Here is a 19,144-nt window from a genome sequence, read left to right on the forward strand (position 1 = left end):
AATGTCAATATTTTGTGGCTAAATGATATTTAAGGAAAGTGGCAATGAAGTTAAATGAACAATGATAACTGCTCTGGATGCAGAGGGTAGCTAAGGAGACTAAGGTAATCTAAGAAATGTCATTGCAACTGTCAATTACTTCTGTGATTACTCAGCTAAAGGTCGACTGCCTGTAGTGATGCCATTGGTGGTAATGACTTGGTGTATGGGGACTGAAACTTCATGAGTACTCAGGGTGATTTACATAGCTCAAATGTATCCATTCTTAAAAGATGAATTTTATCTTTTTTATCAGTGCTTCACAGACTATGACACTTTCTTGAGCACATTTGTGAAGCTGAAGGTTGGCACACTAATGATCAGCCTTCCATGCGGAATGACATTCACCTTAGTGAAACAGAAATAAATGGTGTAAGACTAAAATGTTTCAAATATTATTGCACAGTTATATCAAAGTGCAGGGTTAAGGCCAGTCAGTTTTTTAACAAAAATAGTTATTTAAAATTATTTAAATAGTTATTTAGGTTTATTTATAAAAATAGTTACCTATTTTTGTACCTGAATTTATTGTGTACAGTATTCCAACATCAAATAATCAAAATACTCTCACTTGTGTCTTCGCCTCATGTTAGTATAAGTTCTGTTGTCTAGGACTAGACTTCAGTTAGAAATATGACTTTAAATCCATAGATCTATTAAAATCTTTTGAATGGTGCCTAATTACAGGTGTTTAGGACTACAGAGTTTATATGACAAATATTTATAGATAATAATATGCAAAAGTGTATTAATCTTCCTGAAAACTATGAATTCACAATAAGAAATATTTATTGCATGTGTTTCAAAAGTAGGAAGCCTTCCAATACGTAATGTTATATTATGATCCACAAGTGACTTGAGATCACACACAAATATAAGCAAAATATTTTTCCAGATGTTAAAGCATACCATGTACTAGAAGTTTCATTTTTTTATATAAATCATGATTACGATGCTTCACTTACCCCCAGAAACAAGTTACTTGAAAAGCTGGAATTCAATTGAAGAAGTCTTACAGAAGGTTTTAAGGTCACTGTCTTTTTTATGTATCAGTAAACCAGTTATCTACAGATCCTTTGCACTTCAGAGATCTAGACCAAAATTACTTTTTAGAAATGTATTAATTTGGGGAGGGAAGAAGTAGTTTTTTGATTGATCTTTTTTAATTTATCCTTTGAATTGAATTTTGAATTGATGTGAAAGAATCAATTAAATCAGACTTATACAGAGGTATCATTTCAGCCTCCAGAGTACATACCCCCCACCCTCCCTTGTACTTTATCAAGAGATATAGCGAATAAGATGTAATTAATCCTACTTAGAAGGCACTCCTTTTATACTGCCCTCTGTGTTCCCCTTCCCTTCACTTTTTTTACAAGCATATTCAGCTCCTTTTTCCATATGCTCTGCTACCCCTACGAGAGACTAATTCTTCATTCTCCCACCATCATAAAGGTCTCACTGATGTATGCAAATTATGACCTTCCTAGCTGCTTTGCAAGATTCCTATCCCTGTATTCATCCTTTAGCCTCCATAGTAACATTATTAGTACGATCAGAACCAGGGAAAGGACAAATCACTTACTGTCTGCATTTAATGGAGTGTAACCCTTGGGTTCTTACTTCTTTTTTTATAGTATTACAGAGGTAAGAGCAGCTATGGCATGTGATGCCAACAATGTAAACTTGGTAGGGCACAACCCAACATGCTCAGAACTTGCTGAGTCCCAATATCCAATTTATTTTCAAATTATTAACTGAAAAATTGATATCCTCTACTATGCTAGTGAACAGTAAATACAATAAAATGTTTTTGATAAAAACCTCTTGGCAAGAAATCAGTCTCCTAACATAAACAAAGTCTTCAACATGGCATTTGTTCCAAATCTTACAAAAATCTACCGAACTCATTAAAATATACATCATATTTCTCATAATAAATCTGCCCTCTTTAAAGTCAGTTTCACAGCAGTAATGTAAGATTTTGTCAATAATAAAAAATTTTTGAGTGCATTTACAAGAATCCTTTTCAACTGCAACAGTTATTCCCAGTAACTTTCTCCTGAACTTTTAGCCCCATAAGGTTAGCATTCAGGAAGCTCAGCTGCTGTCTAACAAACTTAATTAATCAAAAAGTCATTTCCGAGCTGTAACTACGAGTAAAAGTGCTTCAAGTGTGCTAGCAAGCCTACAAGTTAATCAAAATGCTAATGCAGTACAAATTAAAGTTGTGATTAACATTTCACAGTAGCTGCTTAAGTGAATTGATCACACAAATGGGTTAAGCATTACTCATTTCCTCCAGCCCCAACTGGGAAAAGGTTTGCCATGGGTGGGGGAAGGATTATATATAAGGAGCATCAACTCATCATTAAACCGCCACCAAGATGCTTCCATATACCAGTTTGCCAATTATCCACAGCAATGGAAGACCCCACCACCACTGCCACAAAGGTGACTACCCCTTCTCACCCATATATACCTATGAACCACAAGCTGGAAACAAGTAGTTCCATCCCAACTTGTCTAGGTACTTTCCCAACAAAGCTCTCCATTGTTGCTTAGTATCTAAAAATGAGCATTAATTTCCAGTATCTATGCTACAAGTTTTTTGATTATTCTATTATTTTCACCCTCCTGTGGAATAATAGCCATCCAACCATGAAAGCAGCCAATATTTAAGTCAAACTGCAAACATGGTGCTACCACTGGAATATTATCACATACACAAAGAATATGTGTAGTAGTTCAAGAGATATGGCCGCTGTTCTTCACTTGTTTCTGAATAATCCTCTGCATTCTCAAGTTAATTTGATTCTTCTCCCTTCCTTTAGCAAAGTTGCCCGTTTATTTATAATTGCAGATGCACCTCTAAAAGCACTTATCTCTTGCCCTGTGGTGCTTCTGGATAAATCTTACACACACAACTGTAGAAGAGGCCATCACTTTGCAGCAAGCGTGCAGCTCTCCTGGACTAATAAGAGACAACATATGAGCTTAAAATGCACTTAAGACCTTTAAGAATTCCATTTCCTCACAGGCAGGAAAACAAATAATCCAAGTGACACAGCTCCCAAGTCAGTAGCTTTAGTGGCTGTTATGAACTGAGGCGGTTTGGGAAGGGTGTGAAGTCCAGAGCTGAGGGACATTCTTGTTCTTTTAGTCCTGGAAGCTTGAGCACCTGTGCTGTTTGTAGCTGTGCTGATATGGCCAGACAGTACCTTTTGTGTGAGGAGCAGTAGCTACAGCTCCCACCATCAGTCACAAAAGTCTGCAGTTTAGTATAACAAGCATTTTGCACAGAAGCTAGCTGTTAAAAGACAGCTGGATTGGTTAGCATGTTTTTATGTAATATTTGATGACTCTGAACGTGTACCACAAAGATGATTCTCAGAATCAAAACTGTAGCAAAAGCTGCAATTTAAATGACTAGAAACAACTAATTTACTTCAGCTATTTTAGAATTGGTAACATGATGTTACACACATTATTGTACAGCTAAGGAAATGCAGTGCTTAACCCAAACAGCCTATTCTTTCCTGTCAAAATTAGGTTCTCCGAAGGAGTAACATGATGGGGAAAGGCAGGCCATGAGTGACAGTGTTACAAGGTTTCCTCATTTCAGGGATGTGCATGTTCCCTGTGCAAAGTAACCTTTATTCTGCAGTTTGGAATCTGACTTCATGTCCATCTTCTCTCAGTGCACAGCTACCCTATTGAGATGCGTTTAACACATCCATAGGTAAACACTTTGCTAAGGTTAAGGCTGAGCTCCACGGCAGTCCTACTCCTGGCAATATTAAAATATTTTTTCAACGATTATACTACAAGTGGAGGCTTGTGGCCAATCCTAATGCAAAGCCAGCAACTGTCACATTATTTCCGAGAAGAGACTGCCCTGCTGAATCTGAGACAGACAGTATTACTGCTTCAATTATCCATTTCAATTAATGCAAATATAGGTGACAGTCTTAGAACAGCAGAGTAAGAACTGCCTGCTGAATACACAGTCACAAAATATAAGGCTTGACAAATTAAGTAAAAAAGAGATTAGATTTAGTCTATTTCACATTCTTAAATCAGAAATAGAAAAAAGGTGGGGTATTGTCTTCACAATAATCTTTGTTGTCTGTAAAATATTAGACAAATAATTTAATTAGAATTTTTATTCTTTGAAGTTCTTCTGCAAGAGTAGAGAAGCACCATCTTACTGATACCTCTGTCGTTTCTCAGGAAGAACAATGGAGATAGAATGCTAGGCTTGAAGAGAATATGTAGTCTACTGTAATTGTATTGAAGGTAACAGAGGCAAATAAAAATTGAATGACTTGGCCAAGGTCACACAGGAGGTCGTGGCAGATTTTTTGAGCCATGGGAACCTTCTGTGCTTTATCTGTGAGAGCCTGTCACTGATAACAAACTTGTTAGCTTCTGACTTGGGCTTTTCAATGTAGAGCAGGGGCATTCCTTTGGCCTAGTCAATGCCTCCATGGCCATATGTTAGAGGTGGGTGTGGGAGGAGATGGGCATTCAAGAGGTTACATACTGCTTCCTATTTCCTGTATTTCTGCAGCAAGAGGGAAAGACTTCTGTATTTCATCCTGGGTGTATAGATACTATAGATACTAAACTTACATTGCTGTAATGAACTCCGTCTATACCTAACAAATGCTAACTATACGAAAACTGTAACAGAATATACTTCTCCCATTTTGTATGTTAACAGTTACATTCCTCTATTGAGTCAGCACCACGACTCCTCAAATTCTGTAAAACGCTTATAACATTTATCTTTCATCAAGAGTATAAATCAAGAGAATTCTAACATAAAACCAAAACTTCTAAGATATCTCAGGAAAATAAATTTCAGAGTGGTTGCATACTTTTTTTTTTATTAGAAGAGAGTGGAATCTTACCTGAAATCTATCAGCTACATTTATCTATCTGAAGATATTAACATCGTTTTCTGTCTGATCATTAACATTACTCAGCCTAAAGCCGCTAGAAATGAGAAAGGCCCAGAACGACATTAGAGGAACGGAAGGGAGGACATAACAGGTGGGATGTAAAAGGAACCCTGGGAGAGAAGGCTGATTCAGGTGAAAGAGCACAGAAGAGTGGGTAAATTTAATAGCCTGTGATGGAAAAAGGCTTGCTTACATATCACTGTCACTGATGGCAAATCTGCTCCGCAGGGGGCCTAGGATGGAGGCCTGTTGTACATACCATGATGCAGTCACTTGTAAAAGCTCTTAGAAAGACCTTGCTTTCTTGAAACAGAAAAGTAGGGCTTATGCCAAAAGTCCGTCATTCACATGCAAGCCAGCAAAAATAACAGTTTATGCACAGGTCACAATTTTAAGGTTAGTTCTACAACCTTAACAGCTAAAGTACTTAGTAAGTAAATAAACAGAAGTTCAACATAACTCAAAAACCAATTCCCATCTCACTGCTGAATTTTATGTTTGGTGGTGCGTGAGCGAGTGTTCACACACAGAGAACATCACCTACCAAATATGTTTTATCAATGGATCCTTCCATGGTTCAGTTCCTTTTCTCACAACTAACATCTTTTTTTCCACCTCTGTTGACCCAGAGTTCATCAGCAGGTCAGTGCTAAGGAAAAAGGTAACAACCAGTATTGAAAGTGTAACCCTGTCTACTGCTTAGATTCTGGGAACTTTAACCTCCGTTTGGAAAGCGTGACTAATAAGATGGAACAAATATTCTCCCAAGAGATGTAAACCATGTACCAGCTTCAAAATACAAAAATGCTTGCATATTTTTTTTTCTTTTTTTAAAGAGGAACTCTTTTTTTTCTTTTTTCCCCCAAGATGGTTATACATGTAACATTATGCAGTAGTTAACCAAAGGCCACAGTGCCAAGGCACAATATGGAATGGTATTTTGAACTCCAGTTTAAAGGAACTGTTTCTTCTGTAATAGTGTTAAAAATACACTTCTTAGCAAAGAATGATGAATATTGAGCAAAATAATTACTGAAAAGAATCTTTAATTTACATCTTTTTCCAAATATGTAACTACCTCCCCAAACACTAATTCCACAAATGTTTAAATGAACTTTAAATATGTGATTACTTTGAAACAAAGGTGAATTTTCTAACCCGAGCAAGCGATGTTGTTCTCTGTTAATAACTGAATATTATGAATAGTAACTGTTTATATACTGAAGATTTCATCACCATAATTTTATTGATTTGAAATACTTATAGTAGATTTGCACTCAAGCACTGCTAGTTGCCAAAGTTTAAGACTGTGTAGCAATAATATCTGTGGTCTTACTTGCTTCTTACTTTAATTAATTTTAGCTTTATTTTGTTTGATATTAGTATTACAAGCTTGCCATTTTTGCTAGTGGAAGGCTGAGACTCACCCAAATCATTAGACACTGGCCTGCTGTGGTATTTTGTCTGTTTAGGGCACTGATTAACAATTTCTTTTAGAGTGGTTTTACAAACTGGTAGGCTTGACACAATGATGTTTACAGTTACTGCATTGTAAACAGGCTTCAAACAAGATCAAAGCCTCATTCTGATAGTTGATGTGTAGACCACTGAGGATACTAATATTTGAGCAAACAAGAACTGTAGGCAGAAAGAATTACTGTCCCTATTTTACACGTATTGAACCGAGGAAGATAACAATAATAGGTTGTGGAAGGTCATCTGATCTTCCAGAACCTGTGAATGAGTCCTTGTCCTGTTCTGCTACAGAGAATATGATTCCTTTCTGATGGAATCAGAGGGGAGGCTGTTCTCTGCATCAGCTAGAACTCACCCTTCCTGCTGTAACTGTAACTGTACCTGTACCTGTACATGTAACTGTGCTTTCCATATATGGCAGCACTCTATTCCAAACTCCAACTGCTGCTTTGAAACTCTTTTGAGGCATGCAGCTGTGTGTATGTGATCGCTTGTTACCAGTACTCTCCATGGTCAGTTTAGTTTCTGTGGGCTGTGACTGCAGTAAAACTGTAAAAGTCACAAGCATTCAGATCAAGTTTAAAATCTGTATTTAAAAACATGCTTTTTGACTCTGTGGTAATTGGGAAATAGAAGATGTATCATTTCACAAGCTAGAGAAAAATCCTGTGTCTTGTCCCAAATCACATTTCAGAACACTTTATTCATGCTTGGCTGTGACTACAGTGCTTTCGGGTGCTATAAAAATAAAAGTACTCATAGGAGACAGGTTCTTTGTGGTCAGCATAACAATCTGCAGGGAGTGCACCCATACAGGAATGACTAACATACAACATTCCATGAAAAAGAGAAAGCTTTGGCATATGACAGAGGCAAATCCTATGGCAACAGAAGCCTCCAACCAGAGTACCATAGTCTTTTACCTTAACTTCATTTACCTGCAGTTCTGTAAAGTGGGCATCTTTATAGGCATCTAGGTCCTCACTAAACAAAGAGGCATCATACTGTGTGGTACCAGTTCTCCACAAGACTGCAAGAAATCTTCAGATTTGCTATACTGAAAATATTACAACACACTAACAATAAAGAGTAAACCAACAAGAGTTAAATTTTGAAATGCATTACTATACCTGACATATTCTAATTGCTTGGTCCAGCACCGTCTTTGTATCAGTTGCATAATCTGGGCAAGGCAGCATGGCATGACTGAAGTGAGCTTGCAGCAGGAGGTGCGTTTTTGTGTGTGAACTGTCAAATGAATGGGGGTTGACTTCAATTGGAAGATGTTTTGCCAGTTCACTGTTCATCTGATCTTCATTGTGCCTCACTGGCAAATCTGCGTATTCCTCAGCATTCTCAAAAAAAAAAATTAAAAAAATTAGCCATTGTAATTAACTTCAGAATAATTATTCCTTACTGAGACATTAAAGGTATATGCATTTAATTAACTACAATTTGATTTTAATGTTAAAATAGCAGTATTTTAGTGTTTAGAAAGTGTACTTATCTGTTAAAATCATGTGTGGGAAAACAATAGGTACTAAAATACTCACAAATATTCACACAATTATAGGTTTTATTTTTTTTTCACATAGCTGATGAGAGGAGAAGAAAATAAAAGCAGTGAAATACATACAGTGGATGGACTCAATATTTGAGATGCCTGTCTGCAGATATCCTACCCTGATTGGCTCACAAAACCATTGTAAAGTTAGCTATAAAGAAGTCAGTAATCCACATTTTCAGTTTTCAGGGTTTCTACTTTTCTGTCTGTATTCAAAACACAGTGGGTTTAAAATAGCTCTGGTAAGGTTCTTTTAAAATATACTTTCAATATTATGAACAGTCATTGTCTAAGCAACAGATGATCAGTGGTCAGAGCAAAGAACAAAATTGTAAGTAGGTGCTGAAAACTATCCTCTGTGCTCCACAGTGGGACTAATACCATTCATGCCAAAATTAAAGCTAAGAGCTTCCTCACTATTGCAAAAAGCTGTATGCTAACAGGTATTTAAATAATTTATCATTATTTAAATCAAATAATAAATTAATTATTAATTTATTACTAATTTAAATGTAGTTATGAGTAGCAACATCCTTGGGATGTGAGGAACAGTCCTAGTAGTCAGAGCAGAGATTTTCATTCTCCTGCTAGGGAAATCCACTGTCTCTGAAAGAAAGAAAATTCAGCAGTAGTGTCCTAAGAACTATAATTTAGGCTGAAGAGCCAGTTCTGTGACTTAATTGGCAATTTTTTCCTGCACAAAATTCTCTTGTGCATGTATGCCTACATGTTGTTTGAATGAGAATGATCTTTCTAAAGTATAAAACTTGCAAGTAAAGTAAGAGTTTTACAATATGTTATATCTTTTCCATCTGTAATTTAAGAGAGTGTATTTCTTTTGTCATAAAGTAAAAAGTAATTTGGGTAGCCCAAAGGGCAATGTCTTTCAAACTATGGGCTTAGCAGAGACCATTAAATTAAAGTGGTCAGGGTTTTACATTCCTCTTAAAGTATAAATTTGATATTATGCATTTTAGTCTTCAATCTCAAGTCAGACTTCCTGCAAATCCATATTAATGAAATATTCACAACAGGAACCAATGTAGAGTGTAGTAATGAAAATGCAATTTTAGAACACCGAACAGAACTACCTATTTGACTTGCAAAGTACCCTATCCACTCATTAATAGCCTAACGCATAGAACCTTTTTTGACAATTCCTAAAAACCAGTTATATAGCTGGTTTTCACCCCTTTGGAAACAGCACAAAATTTTCTATTTTCTTTAATGGCACAATGAAACTACACCTAAACTGTGATATAAATGTAAAAGTAAGTATTAGACAACTTAAGATTTGGAAAGAAAATCAGAATGTAATTAATTTATTTTATATCTCGACTGCAGATTAGAAGTGAAGATTGACTAAAGGCAACTGCTGCTTAATCCTGGATGTCTCTGCTAGATCTCTTGTGAAAACTGTGGTCATTTATTCTCTGAACCTAAGGTCACAGTCTTTTTAAGCTCTATAGAAGGCTGCATGTTTGCTTCACTCTTTTTATTTAACTGGCTTCTTCTTCAAAGATATTTTAAAGAATATTTACCAAGGAGATTTTTTACTTAGTTTTGCTTTGCAGTTTAAAGTAGCAGAAAGAAGAAGGATCAGCCAAGTCACTCCAGACCAATTGGTACTCCTGAAAATGCATTTTCCCTAATTCTTCCCCAGCACATGTTTTATTTACCTCCAAAGCACTCCTCTTATTTTAAACAACTTGCCTACTTAATTTCCTGTTTGTGATCATTGACTGTAAGTAAGTGAGGTTCATTTTCTTATCTGCATCATGTAGGTAATTAAAGGAAATTGAGAATGGGTAGTGAAGCTTTTATACAACTGAGAATGAAGCTGAATGGAGGGCACTGAGGTCAGCAGAGTCCATTATATTTTTATGTGAGAGGCCAGTATGTCTGCCCTGTCCTTGTTTGCTTAGTGTAGGCTGGACAGACTACTAACTGCAAATCTGTTTCTCTGATTTGCCCAGCTGTCCTTGAATAAAGACATCTTCCATTGCAAAATGTTAAATGACAGTGATTGACAACTCTGTGATGAACTCTGCTTGTAACCCCCTGCTACTGTTTTCAGGTTGCACAAGAAAAGACAGAATAAAGAAACATCCTTTGTAATAACCTCAAATGGGCCCTGCTGTTCACTCAATATTTTTTCATTTTAGTATTCCTTTTCATTGTGAATCTCAATCTGTTCTGCAAAGCTTATAGCTTCAACTATTCCACACAACATGTAATATATTTTATTTTAGTACACTATGTCTGAATACTGTTTTTACTTCCATGGGTGAGGAAACAGATCAAATTACGTATCAATCATTAATCTTCATTCTGAAGTCAAGAAACTTAATATAAACCTTAGAGTTAAACCACAAAGCATGGCTGTTCATTTTTCACTTTCCTTTCTTTTTTTCTGTAAATCAGGACTATTGCAGACAATAATATGTTTACAAGCACCTACACCATTAAGCATAACTTGGAGTATACCAGGAGATAACTAGGAATTTTAGCTATGGGTTCTGAATCATGCATTTGGTGGACATATCACATCTCTCTGTTCCATAGGTCTGTGGTGGACTTTCCCAATAATGTCTCCTTATAGGCATTAGAGACAGATGCATCATTTTGAGAGTATAAGAAACCTGCAATTCAACCTGTATGTGGTTCAGGGTCATACAGGAAACAGCAACTTGCTTTGCCAGTGAGAAATGTCACACCTAGACCTGCATCAACTTGATAGCTGCATTTTACAAGGCTAAAGGGCTATTCTGGTAATTGAATTCTGTTTCCTGCATAACATTAGCCACAGAATCATCTTAGAATTCTGTCTGAAACATTCCAGATATGCAGTTTATCATCACCTTTTATTTGAATTGTCAGAATTGTTCTAAAAGTAAACAACTTACTCCATTTTAAAATATACCATCTGCAGTTTTCTGGTACTATGCGGCATTTGAGGAGTCAGATTGAGCTAAACTTTAAACAAGGTATCCAACATCGTATTATGATCCACAGTGTCCAGAGGGTTAAAAAAAAAATCAGATTTTCTTTCTACTAACAAAATGTGTAAATTTGGCTGAAATTACTGATTTATAGTAAGAGCTGAACTATAAACCTATATCACATGCAAACCTAAAATATTTTAAATCTCTAACTAAATCTTGTTGTCTGCCTACAAGAGAGAACAGGATACGTGTGGAACACAGATGGACATGGGATCAAGGTGAGCAACTAAAGTAAACTTGAATATTTTAAGTTCAGTTCAGTCATGGGAACAGTAAAACTTACAAAGTTAATGAGTTGTAGACTTTAAAGAGCAGTTGATTAATTTGTAACAATGAGGGTCTAAACCAAACCAAAAATAGTTTCTCACATTCCAGAGCTGAGGCAGTAGTCTTTTCTTTAGCAATGCTGTTATTGAAACTTAGAATTGACTGACTGCTTATATGCTCATTTCCTTTCTATAGGTACAGTGAATCCAAACACATGTATTTTCAGCTTCAATAAACCTGCAAGGTGTTTAGCTCTCTTTCAAGCTTCTGATGTATTTATATTCAGAAAACAAATGTGTGAAAACATGCTGCTTGGAAAATTGTATCTGTGTTAAGTGATTCCATTATAAACTCCTATTTTAAGGAATTTATTGGTAGGCTATAAATGTATATGATTTGGTCTCAGTTTTATGGGACATAATTCAGACTTCCAAAGTTTAAAATGTTGAGGTTTTGGTTTTCTTTTTTTTTTACTCTTAGATATAAAAGCTCTAGGACAACAACCCAGTTAAAGACAGTTATAAACATACATTACTAGTTACAAGGTTTAAGAACAAACATGATGCATGCTTTCAAGACTCATCTTATGGACAAAAAGTAAAAATGTCCCATGTAATTTCTACCAGCTTACGGAAGCCGCTGTATAACATGGATTGTTAGACTGGAAATTTAGATTGTCTCTTTCAGACAGCAGATACCTGCATGAAGAATTTCTTCAGCCTGTTTTACACATATAAAAATATATGTTTAACACTTTGCAGAAATGACATTCCAGACTTTTAGGGCCACCTGGCGAGCTCTGCTAAGCAACTGAGCAGGCTGAAGTTTTGTAGAGATCTTAAAGAGTGGCTAACATGATGCAAAAAAAGAAAATAAAAATTGACAGGCAAGATTGGAATATATTTACTCCACAATACTGTAATTGATCACGGAGACCATTCTAAATATGCTCATTGACATCATACAACATAGAATCATAGAATAGTTAGGTTTGGAAAGGACCTTAAGATCATATAACATCTTTTCCTCTCATAGAATCATAGGATGGTTTGGGTCAGAAGGGACATTCAAAGGTCATCTAGTCCAACTCCCCTGCAAAGAGCAAGGACATCTTCAACTAGATCAAACTGCTCAGAACCACATGGGGCCCAGGCTTGAGTGTCTCCAGGGATGGTGCATCTACCACCTCTCTGAGCAACCTGTGCCAGTGTTTTACCACCCCCATTGTAAAGAATTTCTTCATCACATCCAGCCTGAATCTCCCTTCTTTTAGTTTAAAACCATTATCCCTTGTCCTATTGCCCTGTTAAAAAGTCTGTCCCCATCTTTCTCATAGGCCCCTTTTTAGAACTGAAAGGCCACAATAAGGTCTCCCTGAAGTCTCCAGGCTGAACAATCCCAACTCTCTCAGCCTTTTCTCTTAGGGGAGGTGCTCTGATAATTTCTGTGGCCCTCCTCCAGAGCAACAGGTCTGTACCTTTCCTACTGAGGACTCCAGAGCTGGACACACTACTCTAGGTGGGGAGTCATCAAAGCAGTGTAGAGGGGCAGAATCACCTCTCTTGACCTTCTGGCCATGCTCCTTTGGATGCAGACCAGCATATGATTGGCCTTCTGGGCTGCAAGCGCACATTGCTGGCTCATGTCCAATCTTTCATCCACCAGTACCCCCAAGTCCATCTCCTCAGGGGTACTCTCAATCCCTTCATCCCCCAGCCTGTATTGATACTGAGGGTTGTCCTGTCAAATGCAAGTGTATGTGGAAATGCAATTGAATGGCATCCAGCATATCAGAGCCAATTCTGCAGTGCAGTTCCTTTCCCATGGGGGTTTTCCTATCGTTTCCTTCCAGGGTCAGTAGCTGGAAGGGAGAAAGCGCAGCAAGCAAAACCCTGTGCCAGCCCCTGTGCTGCAGGACACAGAGGAGACAGAGCTGCAGCTCGTGGGCAGCAGCTGTCTCTGAATGCAGAAAAGGGGGTCCTTTTGGCACCGGTGCTTCCCAGCAGGGACTCTGCCTTCTCTAACTCTCTACCTCAGTTTGGGTAATAGGAAAATGGTTTTGCCATTTCTTTAGTACTCTGTTGGAATACTCTCCACTTCTCTCTATTTCTGGAAAAATTACAGAGTGAAAATGTGTAGGACGGAGAGCAAAATCCAAGGAATAAGGGCTGCTCAGTATCTTTTTAAAACAAACACTATTTTTAAATTATGTAATTAATGGTTAATGCATTTTTAGAGATAAAAGATACCTGTCCAAACAAACAAACAAGTATAGAATTAAATTGTAAAGTTAATCCAATTAACTAGGTAGGAGCAAAGCAGTGAGGCTGGGCTACCCTGGGCTCTGTCTCTAGATTTAAGATTTACCAGAGTGAGCATTGGAAATTTCCAGTTGAGCATGAGATGTTCAAGAGAGAAAGTTATAAAGCCCATTCATATGCAATTATGTATATCTGTGTATTAAAAAAATAATAAAAAATCATAATCCTCTTTCAGGATTTAAAATGGGCACATTTCAGCAATGAGACCTACAAACAGTTTATAAGAACATACAACTTAAAAGTTCTTATAAATCCTTATCAAGGTCTTAGTGATCAGAGAAATCACATATTGTGTTCTCAGACTTTAAACAGTTTAAACAGACAACTGTTTGAGTTTTGCTTTTAAATAGCTGCATATGATAAACACCACAAATTTTACAATTGCAGACATCGTAAAAAGTACATCCTAGGGCAATGAAACAGTTGAGTGATCACTTAAAAACACCCTGAAGGGTTTAGATTTCACAATTCACCTTTTACTTAAAACATCCAAACTACAAACTACTGATGACATTCTTGATGACCAGGGGTCAGGAGTCTGAAAGACCTTTGCCACTGTGCACAGAGCAATAGGAGGTCAGCAATATTAGCTACCAGTAGCAGAGAGTGGGCTGGCAAATCTGGGAACTTCTAAAGTACAAAGTTAAATTACAGACTTTTGCTTCAGCATGGAGTTGCTAAAAGAAAATGGAAGCATGCTAGCATATGTGAGAGGGAGGATTAATTTGACATGGGAAAAAAGATTTTAGGACTTCTATAATAACTTGGAAATTCATTTCCCTTTTTCTTCCCCCTAAAGCTTCCTAAGCATATCAGAGAGGTTAGGTTTCAGTATACAGGAAGATACAGTAATAGATAATATAATCATTGTAATTAGTTTACCAAATAGTAAAAAAAAGATACTTATAGAACCATTCTGTTTCAGAATAATTTCCTCTTTAAATTGCATACTTTACTGAAACATATGAAAACAAGGAATGAATTCATGATTTTAAGTCTTCATTCTCTCAATCCATATTTCATACAGTTTATGATCACAGTCATAATTCAGTGCTACTTTTTTGCTATTCCTAATAAAAATCATTCTTACAATATATTTGTTTTTCCATCAAATATGTGGGTACTTTCACATTATTAAGCCTGTTCAACCTTCAGAGAGGTGGCTTTAGTTCACTTTAAGGTTTTTAAGTTAAAACATTGACTATAAGTAAGCCTGTAACACTTGATCAGTTTAAGGAAAAATAAATGCAAAAGAGACTGAAGTAGGACAAAAATAAGAGGAAACATCTGAAACTGGTATAGCATACTCATTATTCACATGGAATAAGTTACTTTGATCATAGCAAATAAATATAAATGGAACGGTATAAATTCCATTTATAAATTGAATTATAGTGATGTGATTATTACATTTATCAATGGAAATGGTGTATTTAAGATTTTGCCTCTCCAAGATGCCTGACTTTCCTATTACTCTTCATAAGAATGCTTTGAACCTGCACATTTTGAATGCATTATCATCCCTTTTTTTTTTTTTTTTTATTTATCTAAAGAGTGAGATGGGGCAGTGACCCTCAACTCTTTCCCTGTAATCTCAAGTCAAGGAAAGATTTATAAAACCAACTGGCTTTGGCTGTACTGAAACTAATTGCATTGCACTAATACAGAAAAGCTTTTCAGTGCATGAGGTCAGTAATGTGTTAACACAAAACTGGGAAAATCTTTCTTGAGCATACGTTCAAAAGTCTGATTGTCATGAGAAATCTACTTCAGTTCCATTTGGACATTTGTCCACATTCTGAAGCTGAGCTTGGCTGAATTAGCTGGCTCAACTACTGATTGAGATGATGATAGCAATAAAAACTGTAATAGCAAATCCTGGCACACAGCTTTCCCCGGGAAAGCGATCAGTCATTTTCTGTCTTTGGCTTTGATCCTCCATTGGGATCTTCCAGTGCAGAGCCCAGGCCCAGGGAAGAAGTTAACAGATCTCCGCATTAAGTTAATGCTACTCTTAATGGAGACAGAAGTAAGAGCTACTAATTCTTTACGTGAAATAGGGCCCATACATACTGTGTATGTTAATGGCAGGCTGTAAAGGCTCTGTGTGTTGAAAACCAGATTTGAGATCTGCTGACCTGTGGCAGCTCCCCTAGTGGGGAGCCACAAATGCACACTGCTCCATTTTTGTACTGGATTAAATTCTGGATCTAGACTACTATGTGATCAGAGACAAAAGGGAATAAAAAGTTCACAGGCGTGAATACCTGTCATCATGTGGTGAAATGACTAGCAGTCTCTGTTCAAGAGAGGCTCAAGCCCAGAATAATAGGAGAACAATATGAACTGGCAGAAACATACGGGAAACTTGGAAGGTGCCTACACGCACAATGTCTTTTCAGCAAGCCAGTGCTACTGGTCTCACTCTGAGCCCTTAAAAATGAAAATAGTTTAATTTAATAATAAAAAATACGACTGTAAGAGGAAGTGACAGCTGCTGCAAGTAAATTTCAATAAGGGCAGTTCCCTGCTGATAACAACTGGCACATCTCCACTCATTTCAGTGTAACTATGTGGATTAACATTGCCTGAAAATCTGACCCAGTGTTTTGAGAGGTACAAGGTAATGCAGGTATGGAAGACACTGCTAATTACAAGGCTGTGGAAGAAGGGGAATTACTGAGGAAAAAAAGTCAGTAAAAGAAAAAATATTTGAAGTCTACTAAACAAAGAGACAATCTGTCAGTATTTTGGTGTCCTTGATTTGAGGAACTTCTAACAATGCTTCTGTAATGAATAACCAGAGCTCTGATACAGTGAGTAACATGGCAAAAAAGTGCCATACCTGACTGTAACAGAACATCCAATTACCTGAATGGGATGTACCATGCATTGCTAGGGTAGATATAACCCTTTTCGGATGGCAAGTGGTAATTTTTCTTGGTGATGCTCACTGCACACAAATTTGTGAGAACATTGCAAACTCAGTGTTCTTATGCAGGCTTATACCGTGTCTTTTATTTATAGGTAGAAAGGCATTCATCTAAAGTACACTGTAAGAGCTGTATTAAATAAAATAAAATGGAAAGATAACCGACTATTAAGGGAGTTGCAGATATTTTGCTTCTGGTGTAAAGTTTTAAGAACTTTAAAAAGACAAAGAAAACAGAGATTTTCAGTACCAGATGTCTAGGAAGATCCCATTTGGATTTGAGCTACTTAAATTTGCAATCATGTATTTATACATCTAACAGAGCTTCTGTTTCCCCTAGAATCTGAAAATTAACTAGCTTTGTAGCATCTTTCTTGATCTGCCACCCGTGCCCTGAGGATTAGAGACTCCACCTGAGCTTGTTTTACAAGCATAACAGAAAAAATTAATCTCTGCTGGCAGCGATCCCACTGGGATACTGATGAATAATGATATCCCTCTCTTGCTGCCCTCTCAGTCCACTAGAAAAGCCACTCTAACCCAGCAACGTGGAAGCCGCTGAAACCATTCCAGCTGTGGATTAGCAGGCAGTCAAGCATCCATCTGTTCTGTGTGAATCAAGAGAAAGCAAACATACCTTCTTCTAGCTAAAGAAGTATTAAAAATTAGCATCTTTTATGACTGCATATAGTAAATATTAAGACAGTCATATACAAAAGAAAAAAAAACTATTATCTACACCTCATGATATTTAATTGCTTGCTGCCATAAGTAAATGATAAAACAGTTGCAATTAATCTCATAAACCTAAAGAACATTCTGCATTCAATGTTTTAATATGTTTAAGATAAAGTTTCTTTATGTTGTATATCAGTTCTACCTAATATTTTGTGAGTAGGCCTGCATTCACACACTAAATAAATATAAGTCAACACAGTAGCATGCCTTCACCTTGACAGACGAAGCATTTAAGAGACCTGTTGTGGGAGGGATTTTAGCCATTTTCTCACCCTCTAAGGTGAAAAGAGTAGCCTGGAGATATTTTCTCTTTTTGAAAAATAGTAGTTTGAATAATCTCTGATGGCTTGCTAGTCTTTTCCACTGGAAGACAGAAAAAAAAGGCAGTGGGAAACTGGCACATGGGCAACCCAATCAAATTGGTGATGTCTGATTTGGCTTTTCCATGGGAAACAGGACAAGGATCTAGTATAAATTAAGGAAAGCTGTATTTGAGCATCATTCCAGATACTTAGAAAAATGCATAATCTAACAGTTTTCATATAAAAAAAATCAATATTTTGCCATATGCTTCGCCCACATTCATGAAGTTGCAGAAGTGAAGAAAATCTGCAACTGTTTGTTCTTTAAAAGAAAGTTTAATATGCCATACCAAATTTACAAATATATATAGTAACTTTTTCAGATGCTAACAAAAGTTTTGGTCTTCTGGTAACAAAAATCTCTCTGCAGTTTCTACTAGCATTATAGGTAGCATGAGCTACCTAAATGTGAAATAAAACATTTCATAAATACTGGGCAAATAATAGAACAGGCTGATTTCTTAATAATTCATCTGTGATAATATATAACATCAACCCTTCAAATAAAATTCAACCTTCTGAAGCCAGACAGGTCACATCAGTGAAAATAAACAAAAAGAAAAGAATGAGACAAAGGAAGAATCTAAATATAAATAGGAAAATACAAGTGTCAGATACTTCATTAAGGACTGATCAGTAATCCTCTTATGTCCTTTTTAAAAAAATACTATGCTAAAGGAACATGCTGGGTACCAATCTTGCATGATGGAATTATTTCAGACAAACCAGTCCTTATTGTGAAATTTCTGTTCCAATCAGAAAACAACATACAAAATGCCATCCTCTTTCTTAACAGTTTTGCAAGTCTGAGCAATAACTTCTTTGCTGACAGAGAAAAACATCTGTGTGCCTTTAAACAGCACTCAGTAAGGCTGAGTTGGTGTCACTAAGTGAATTGAATCCTGTGAAGACAAATTCATCAGCAATATAATTGTAATTGCTATAATTCACAGGACAATAGTATAATTCTATCAAAAGCAAAGCAGTAACTGGAAACCAGTGAAGACAAAAGAACTGCAGGCTGCAGAGGGCCTAAATTTGCCTATCATGCTTTAATTACAAATCAGGAGGCATGAAGTAGGTAGAACTTTCACCATCTTGATAAAGGCACACTGAGCTTGTAAGACTGCCTTCTGGTGTACTTCGGCCTGAGAACCCACAGTCATTTATCAAAGCAACATTGCATTCTACAAAATGTGCAGCTTTACCTTCATAGATATGGTTTATAACAAAACAAACATTATTTCAACAAATATACCATATATCTGAAAATAGGGGCATATGACATAACTGATGAAAAAATGCCATTTCATTTTCAATATGATTAGTTTGCAAAGCATTGGCTGCATATGCATAGTTTGAAATCTCACACGATGATGTCTACAGTTATAACTGCTATGTAAGTGGGAAGTAAAAGAGTTTTGTGCTAAAACAAACAAACAAAGCATACGTGGATGAATTACTTGCAGTTTT

At 36.6% G+C, this 19,144-nt stretch overlaps 1 protein-coding gene across 1 annotated transcript in view; it reads right to left on the bottom strand.

The window, feature by feature from the left end:
- The window catches only part of ASCC3 (activating signal cointegrator 1 complex subunit 3), a 265,394-nt gene that overhangs the window by 14,642 nt on the left and 231,608 nt on the right, over positions 1 to 19,144 (bottom strand). Inside the window, exon 37 of the mRNA XM_005145089.3 lies at positions 7,613 to 7,837. Coding sequence (XP_005145146.2) covers positions 7,613 to 7,837 — 225 coding nt within the window. The remainder of the gene's footprint in view (positions 1 to 7,612; positions 7,838 to 19,144) is intronic.

This window comes from Melopsittacus undulatus, chromosome 3 (assembly GCF_012275295.1).
Source record: "Melopsittacus undulatus isolate bMelUnd1 chromosome 3, bMelUnd1.mat.Z, whole genome shotgun sequence".
In the NCBI taxonomy this organism is placed as follows: Eukaryota; Metazoa; Chordata; class Aves; order Psittaciformes; family Psittaculidae; genus Melopsittacus; species Melopsittacus undulatus.